Source organism: Elephantulus edwardii, unplaced genomic scaffold, assembly GCF_000299155.1.
Source record: "Elephantulus edwardii isolate Elephantulus edwardi_28Jun2011 unplaced genomic scaffold, EleEdw1.0 scaffold00032, whole genome shotgun sequence".
NCBI lineage: Eukaryota > Metazoa > Chordata > Mammalia > Macroscelidea > Macroscelididae > Elephantulus > Elephantulus edwardii.
This window is the reverse complement of record NW_006399782.1, coordinates 21,589,710-21,599,149: the sequence shown is the minus strand read 5'-3', so window position 1 is coordinate 21,599,149 and position 9,440 is coordinate 21,589,710. Positions and strand designations below refer to the sequence as shown.

The 9,440-nt window shown below is 39.1% G+C and overlaps 1 protein-coding gene across 1 annotated transcript in view; it reads right to left on the bottom strand.

Annotated features, from left to right (window-relative positions):
* Positions 1-9,440, bottom strand: part of KIAA1407 (KIAA1407 ortholog) — a 152,180-nt gene that overhangs the window by 132,287 nt on the left and 10,453 nt on the right. Inside the window, exon 3 of the mRNA XM_006884323.1 lies at positions 4,946-5,120. Within this exon, the coding sequence (XP_006884385.1) occupies positions 4,946-5,120 (175 nt within the window). The remainder of the gene's footprint in view (positions 1-4,945; positions 5,121-9,440) is intronic.

Below are 9,440 nucleotides of genomic sequence, written 5' to 3'. Positions count from 1 at the left end.
TAAAAAAAAAAAAAAGAATGCTCCTCTGTGGAGGTTCAAATCCACCAGTAGTCCCAAGACAGAAAGATGGGCTATTTTCTCTTGATGCCATTTATAATCTGGGAAACCTGATGAAGGGTCATTATGAGTTGGAACCGACTTGATGACAAAGAGAAAAACAAAGCCAGGAAAGGAGCTCCTGAAGAGAAGAATGACAGACAGGTGTTATAATTTAAATCTAGATTGTCAAAGAAAATTTTATTGAAAAGCGCATGATCTGTGCAAGGAGGGGAAGAAGGTGAGGGAATGAGGGATATGGACTATTTTGTTCAGAGATAAAGCAAACACTGTCATGGATTCAATCACATTCTCCCAAGACACATGTATACAATGTGGAAGCTATGTAATACTTACCCCGATCAGCTAAACCAAATAGTTGGAGGACTAATAGTGGAATGCAGCAGTCCCTAATCCCTTCATTGCCCTAGTCAAATGTTTGGAGAGTTCTAATAGGAGATGGCCTTTAATATTTTTTATCTAACAAGAGATAAAAGGGGAGGAAATTGAGTTGAGTGAAAGGAGAAGGATTGAGGAGGCAACTGTGGGAGTGTGGGGAAACTCAATACCACCAAGAAATAAATGCTAGAAATAGAATGAATCTTTTTGTAGCAAGGCTCCTGTGTGGTGAAGCTCTGTGATACAGTAAAAGGTCAGGACACAGAGAGCTGTCCAGGAAATGCTGGGTTGGCAGATGCTGAAGGAAACAAGGAATTTTCTGAATTTGGACCTCTGCACTCCAGAACTATATTGTAGTGTGCTGTCGAGTCAGAACCTGCTGATTCTCCAGCAGGTTTTCAGAGGCAGTTAACTGCCAGGAGAAGACTGTCCATCCTTCTCCCATGGAGCAGCTGGTCGATCTGAACCATGTACCTTCAGTATGGCAGTGAATCTTCTTACTAGACCACCTGAACTATAAAAGAATAACTTCTGTTTGTTAAAATCACCCACCTGTGCTATCTCCATTATAGCAGCATTAGATAACAAAGAACTAGTGTGCCCAGTTCTGATAGGTGCCATCAAGTGATTAATATGATTCATAATGATCCTATGAATAACAGCTCTGAAGCTCGCCCTATCCTGCACCATTCTCACCATTTCTGTGATGCTCAAGCCCATTATTATAGTTACTGTGTCAGGCTAGCTCATTGAGGACTTTCTTTCTTTTTTTGCTAAACCAGCATGATGTCTCTTTACAAGGACTGGTTCCTCTTAAAAATATGTCCAAAGTGTATGAGACAAAGTTTCACAATCGTTGCCACAAAGGAGCCCCCTCACCTAACGTGTCAACAGTGCTCATGGCCCCTGCGCAAGGATGACACACAAATTCGTGAAGCGTTCCATATTTTTTTTTCATTAAAATATTTTAAAACAAAACAAAACAAATAAAAAAAAACAAACTTGGTTTTAGGGTCTTAAAGTTAAGTGCTTCAGCTTTTACTCTTATTGTCTCAAAATGGTTTTAGGTGAAGAAGTGACTTACATTTTAAGACCACTCTGGCTGCTATATTAATAAACTATAAGATAACAGACACAAAAGCAGTGGAGCTCTAACTGGGAAAATTCTGGAGGGAGGGAATGGTAGCTCATACCTGGAGTGAGGATGTTAATTATATAAAATGGGGGTTTTTGTGTGTGGCTTTGTGGCACAGGAGGAGATTGACCCTCCTTCTCCAGCGAAACATCTGGTGGATTCTAACAATGTTCATTCGAGATTACAGCACCGCTTCTTGCCACTAGACCTCCAGAGCTCCCTAATATATATAATGTTTTGAGGTACAGCTGACAGGAGTTGCTGAGAGAGTGGATAGATAACATGACAGGGGGGAAAAAGAAATCTAAGAGGTTTCTTTGCTTAAGCAACTAAAAGGAGAGAGTTGTCATTTACTGAGATGAGGAAAGCAAAGGGAGAAGATTTCAGAAGGGAAGATGAGGTGCTGTGGTTTATAAATGTAAGGTTTGAGATTCATAATAGACACTCAAATGGTCAAGGCAAATGGGTACTGACTATTGCCATTTGGACTGACAAGTAACTGCAACAAAAGGCTTGAGGATGGAGGAGACTGTGAGGACATGGATCCCATCTGTTCTTCAAATGGCTGCTGTAAGTCATGGTTGACTCAACATCATCTAACAACAGCAGCATATTAACCTGGATTTCTGAGAAATGTTCTGTAAAAAAGACCAAGGGCCACAGGATGGCCATATCTGACCTTTACCAACTTCATAAAAGAGAACTGTCCCTGGCAACAACATCAGCAAAGCAAAACCAATTCTCTTGAGATCAACATGTCCCCTATACTCCTGCACTTCTTTCTACTCATCCCCACACCAATCTTTCTGTATTACTGGATCAAAATCCAGTGCAATAGTTCACAAACCACACAGAACCATCCTGCAGAAATCACAAGACTATAATTTGGGTTAGTATACATCACAGGCGACTCAACAGCACATAACAACAAAAACATACTATATTGGTTGGTTGGGATTTTTTTTTAAAATTTATTTAAGTCTCTTGTTTAGAGTAAAAAAGACCTTGGGGAGGGCCTTTGTGTATAAAGTTGGTTGTTATTAAATTTTGGAGGAACATTCTTCTAAGTGTTATGGCACTCATCTGTCAATATGCTGTACTGAGATAACCTGGGGTTGCTGTGATGCTGAACCTTCTGCCATTCTGGTGTCAAATACCATAAAAGTTACCTAGGATAGACAGTATTTTGCGGAGCTCCCAGTTTAAGACAGGTTTGGAAGCAGGAGTGGCATCCACTTCGTAAACAAATGCTTCAGGAAACTCTATGAACTTTGATAAATGTCAATAGTTATAGAAAGGCTTCAGGCCTTTTGTTCATAGGGTCACTATGAGTCATGCTCGACTCAACAGCAATCAACAACAACAACATGGATTGAAGCTCAACAGCAAGAAAACAAAGATTCTCACCACTGGGCTGAATGACAGCATTATGATAAATGGTGAAGAGACAAATTGTTAAAGGCTTTAGTTTGCTTGGCTCCTCACACAACAGTCTTGGTACCAGCAGCCAGGAAATCAAAAGACAAACTTCACTGGGAAAGTCTGCTATCAGGGATCTCTTCAGAGTATTGAAGAGCAATGATGTCAGTCTGGAAACTAAGGTGCACCTGATCAAGGTCTTGGTTTTCGCAATTATGGACAATTTCGCAAAAGCTGGACAATGACTAGGGATGATAGTAGGAGAATTGATGCCTTTGAGCTGTGGTGCTGGAGAAGAGTATTGAATATACCATGGACTGTTAGGAGAACAAACAGGTTTGTCCTAGAGAGGGTGAAACCAGGCTGCTCCTTGGAGGTAAGGATTCTGAAATACTTTGGGCATGTTGCAAGGAAGGACCAGTCCCTGGAGAGGGACATTATGCTTGGGAGGGTGGAGGGACAGCGCAAGAAAGTAAGACCCTTGATGAGATGGATTCACTCAGTGACTGGGGTAATAGGGATAGATGTTTCAGAGGCAATAAGTTTGGCTCAGGATAGAGCAGGGTTTAGGGCTATTGTGCATAGGGTCACTATGAGTCACAGGTGACTTGATGACACATAACAACCACCACCACCACCATCATCACCAGAATACAGTCTGGACAGCCTCTGAAATGTGCTCGTGGGCACCTCAGCCTCGAGCCTCATGGCTTCAGGCCAGAAATACAAAGTTGTCAGTCCTGCCAATATTGGTTCTTCCTTTTCCACAGTCCTTCAACAAACTTGGGCAAAAGGTTCTTAGTTCTGGTTCCATGGCATAGCAGTGCCAAGGTCTGCTCCATCTCATGTCAGGTCTCTGGTTCTCTGCTGTGGCTGCTATAACTGTTGCTTCCATAGGCCTTAGTGTGTGGCTAGTGCAAGAATTTCTGGTCCTGTAGGACACATGACATGTCTATTGTGCTGCTTCTTCTTTGCTGGTGATAAGGTTGCTCCTTTTTCTGCTGAACCCACTCAATTTAATGGCGAGACTAGACAATTCCCTTGTGGACTGGCGAGAGTAGCCAATCTTCTGTGGATAGGCTAACACTCCCTATTTGCATATTCTCACCTACTCACATGGCAAAGTCAAACTCAATTGCTAGAAAAGCCATTTTGAACACTAAGCTCTTAATACCATAAGATTCCAGCTGAAAAAACATATATAAGAGTTGTCAGTATACCAACAATATTTTAGGCATCTATATGGATGAGAATACCAAAAGAGGAATGTGAAAGAGAAAAATTAAGTCTTGATAGATTCTAGCATTTAGGAGTTAAAGAGGAAAGGAAGAACCAGAAAAAAAATAATCAAGGCATGTCCACTAAATATGAAATAAATCACAGAGTGATTTATTATAGATTAGGGATAGATATTTCCTTCCTAATGATATTTAAGAAAATCTTGAAATACATCTATATGGAAAATTGTCTATGTTAGTATTGCCTTCATTATTATCAAAAGCCCTGATGCATAGGGCAAAGTGATTTCAAAGAAGAAAAATGTCTAGATTATCTTCATCACATCAAATAGCTCTTAAGAAATGGAGTTTCTAGATAGGGTTGCATGACATGAAAAAAAAATTGGGATAAAAAGTGAATTAGGTAGTTGAAACTAATGGTCAGATTATCTGTATAACACTACCACGTTAACACGGGTGCCACAGGACCATTACTTTATACCACTTACCAGTTAATTTGTTATGTCAAAGTACTTCTGGATGTGGTTCTATTTCAGGAGACGAAATGGCCTTTATTATATCTTAACTTGTAATACTGGAGTTAATACCAGAGTAAATTAGTTTCAGAGAAATAAAAAGAAACTAAGATTGAAGAGGAGGAACAGAAAAGCTTCCATTCTGTACTTTAAAAGATATTATAGGTATGCTTCAATAAATTGTACTCTAAAGGACTGTTAACACTGCAGCAAAAATAAGAAAAGTATTTCCTTACCTTCTGTATAGGCATCGTCATGATCTTTCATTCGCTCAGATGCTTCCAAATCTACTTCCTGGCCCCAAAGCTTTCTGGTTAAAGCTGAATTTCCAAGAGAAAATGCTTCTGAAACTGCCAATTCTGAGGCTCTCTCCACTTTCTTCCATGTAATTGGGGGGGGGGGGAGAATCCATTTGAAAGACAAGCAGTTTATTACAGAATTCTTCCTCTATTCATGAATTTGAGTTTCTATCAAATACTAAGATATTTTCATTTTTCTGTCTTTGAAGGAACTCCTAGTTTTTAAATATTCTCTACCCTCAATTTTAGCCATTGTTGTTGTTGTGTATTGTTGAGTTGAATCGACCCTCCAGTGAGTTTTCAGAGGCAGTTAATCGCAAGGCAGGGATTTGATAATTTTTCTCTTGCATTTAGAAACATACAATAATGAACTCTGGTAGTGCAGTGGTTAAGTGCTGAGCTGCACATCAATTCAAATCCAATAGATAATCCACAGGAGAAAGACTTAGCAATGTGTTCCTGTAAAGATTACAGCCTTGGTAACCTTACGAAGCAAATCTATCCTGTCATTATATGAGTTGGAATTGCCTTGATGACAAAGGGTAATCACATACAGAATGAAATAAAATTGCAGTATTTCACCAAGTTTTTGCAAGTACTTGGAAATTTTTTTATGCTTATGCAAAAGGTTATTTAAATTTTAGATAACTTGTTTCCAAAAAACCCTCAAACTCATTGCTGTTGAGTGGAAAGTTACTCATAGCTGACCCTTTAGCATGTTTTCAGAGTGTAAATTGCATAGAAGGAGACTGCTCACCTTTCTCCCACGGAGCAGCTGGTGGACTAGAACTGACTTTGCTCAGCAGTCAATTCTCCACGGATTATACCACCAGAGCTCCCCAACTTTAGAGCTTTAGTAATGAAAACTCATAAATTGGAAGTTTTAAATATTTTATTATTTTCAATGCCACTAAGACTTTTGTAGGGAGTTCTGGTGGAATAGTCTATAGCACCATGGACCTCTCTGGCAGTTTGAATTCCCCAGGCGCTCTTTCTCAAGAAGGATGGGCAATCTCCTCCTGTGTAATTTATAGCTTTCAAAAATTCACTGGACGGTTAGGCATGAGTTGGTTCTGACTTGACAGCAATGGCTGAGTGGGCAAGAACTTTCCTGTGAAAATAAACCAGAGGCATAACAACATGGCTTCAAGTTAATGTTCATGAGAGAAACCTCCTATCACCTATTATGCAAAGTACAGGGAATAAAACGGGGATAAAAAGAATTATTAAACTATGACTCCACACAAAATTCCAGGCAGCTCCCTCTCACTCAGAGTAAAAATCAAAGTCCTAACAACACACTTGTAACATGAGGCCTTTGTGAACTCTTCAACTCTCTGCTTTTCCCTTCAGCCATTCTACTTCAGCCGTATTTGCTCACTGCTCCTCAAATATCCCAAGCTCATTCTCATTGCTGGGTTTTTGCACTTCTGCTCTCTGTATCTAATCCAAATATCCAGAGAATTCTTTCCTTTATCTCCTTTTAGACATTGCTCACCTACTTGGTATGGCCTTCTCTGATCACTACTATACAAACTGTAATCACCCTTGTCTTAGCCCTCCCTTTGCCCACTCATCCCAGGGTTATTAAAGTGATTCTGACTGATAACAGTCCACCAAGACAGAGTAGAATTGCCATTTGTCAGGGTTTCCCGAGACTGTAACTCCGTAAAAGAGTGAACTATGTTAAATTTCTTATAAGGAGTGGTTTGTAGGTTTACTTTTTTAATTTAACAGCCCAGCACTTAAGCTATTCTATCACAAAGCTCCATAACATTATGTTGTTGTCACATGCCTTTGAGCTGACTCCAATTCATAACAACCACACATGTTAACAGGCCAAAATCTTGGCTGACCCTGTGCTGTTCTCACAATCTCACTGTACTCAAGCCTCCTGACGCACTCATTGCATCAAGCCCCTGAGTTGAGGATCTTTCTTTCCTTCATGGACCCTCCCCTTTTAAAAGCATGATGTTCTTCTCCAGGGACTGGTCCCCCCTGATAACATGCACAAGTTACATGATACAAAGTTTAATCATCCGTGCCTCTAAGAAGTAACCTGGCTGCACTTATTCCAAAGCAGAATTGTTTGGAGTTTGTTTTGTTGTGTTTTGTGTTTTTTTTGTTTTGTTTTGTTTTTTACAATCTATAGTATTATTCCATATTCTTCATTAACACCACAATTTAAAGGCATCAATTTTCCTTTGGACTTTATTACTGCCCAATTTTCACATGGATTTGAAGCAACTGAAAACATCACCGGCTAGGAGAGGCATGCCTTAGGTTTTTGTTTTTTGTTTTTTTTTTTTTTAATGCCTTAGTTTTTAAACTGTATTTTCCCCTCGCCTCCAATGTTTCTGTATGTACAGCTTTAGCTACTTTTTAATAATTATCAAGATTTTACTTCTATGTGATACTCATTTCTGCATTTCATTAGAGCATCTATCTTTTGAATGGCCACAAACAAGAATCTTTTTTAGTGGGTTGGCAGGCATCTGTCTTTCAAATTTCTTGGCTTTGATGAGTATGTCTAGGGTTGCATCTGTCCATTGCAGCAGTCACTTTGTTAATCCACCTGGTTGAGAGTCTGCTCCTTTACTGACTTTCTACTCTTCCCAACATCATTTCCCTCTCCAAGGAATAGCACCTCCTAGATATGTCCAAGCCTCATCATTCTTGCCTCCAAAAGGCACTCCAGCTGCACCCTCTCCAAGACTCTTGGCCATCCTTGGGATGTTCAGTGCTCTTCTCCAACACCACAGCTCAAAGGTGTCAATTCTCCTTCTGACATCCTTAGTCACTGTCCAGGTCACAAATGTATAGCTAGTAACTGGAAAGACTAGAGCCTGAATCAGACACACTTTAGTCCTCAAAGTGACATCACTCACTACTCCTCAACACTTTGGAATGGTCCCTAACTGATTTTTCCATTGCAATGTGTCTCTTTATTTCCTGGCTGCTGGTACCAAGGGTGTTAACTGTGGATCCAAATAAGATGAAGCTGTCAACAATTCTCTCCATCCATCATGGCACTGCCTATTGGACCAGTGGTAAGAATCTTTGTTTTCTTGTTACTGAGACACAATCCATACTGAAGGCTGCATTCCTTGATCTTCTGCAACAAGTGCTTCAAGTCCTCCTCACTTTCAGTAAGCAAGGTTGTATCATCTGCATAACACAGGTTATTGATGAGTATCCCTCCAATCTTGATGCCACATTCATATTCACAGAGTCCAGCCTGTACTATACAGTTTATTTATTTTACTGTCGATTTTTACTCCACGTAGGATGCAAGTTCCTTGAGGACAGAGCTTATTGTCTTACTCTCTGTGAATCCCCAGAACTTAGAACAAGGTTCAGCACATAACAGGTGCCCAATAAATGTTTGCCAAAAAAATATATAAATGAAAGATTATTAAAAAGTAAACTGAACTTCTCATAGTATATATGGACAAATGAATGACTTTGAAAATTATTTTTCCTCTTGTTCTTCATGGAAAGACTAATACTACCTCTGCTAGAATTTGCCATGGGTTTCATACATTAAGTTTAAACTAGACAGAAGTAGGTAAATAAAGTTGAAAAGTCAAAGAGTAATTCCAAAAAGATATAAAAACTAGAACATGTAAGAAAGACAGACAAAGGTTTTTGCCCCATTATTTTATATAGCTTCAGATGTAACTAAATTAATTTTGGTATATGTTCATTTATTGGATAGACACAATATGCTTCATATATAGTTCTTCCCTTCAGGACCTGAAATTGAAAGATAGCAAAACATTTTCACACATACATATTTATGAGATCATACACATATACAGAAAAATTATGTTCAAACAAATGGTCAACTTTTTCAAGTTAACATCACAAATAAAAAAGAAGCAATGAAAAAGATGGTAAACTTTACTTAGTTCCTCAGGCTGAGTGAGAAAGGAAATAAGTTTGTCTGACATACCATCCTGGCTGAGTTAGAATTTGCATAGGTTCTTCAGCAGAGAAGGCAGAGAACATTGGAAATAAGAAGAGAAAGATTGATCTTCATATTAAAAGGGAATACAGTTTACAACTAACAAATATGGACATAAAGAGAGATGCTTGCTAGATTTGAACAAACTAAATGTTTGTGATATCACTGAAAATCAAATTTTTAGGAAAAAAATAGTTACTGTTGTTAGATGCCAACAAGTTGAATATGACTAATAGCAAGCCTACGAACAAAAGATATGAACTCTATGGCAGTGTAGTAGGATTTGAAATCAGGGAGTGAGATACCTCCTACCGTTCTTCTATTCTTAAGGACTGCTTTGCTTATTCGGGGCTTTTTTCCATTCCATACGAAATTGGAGATTGCCTTTTCCATCTCGTTGAAGAATGGGGTTGGTATTTGTATTGGGATTGC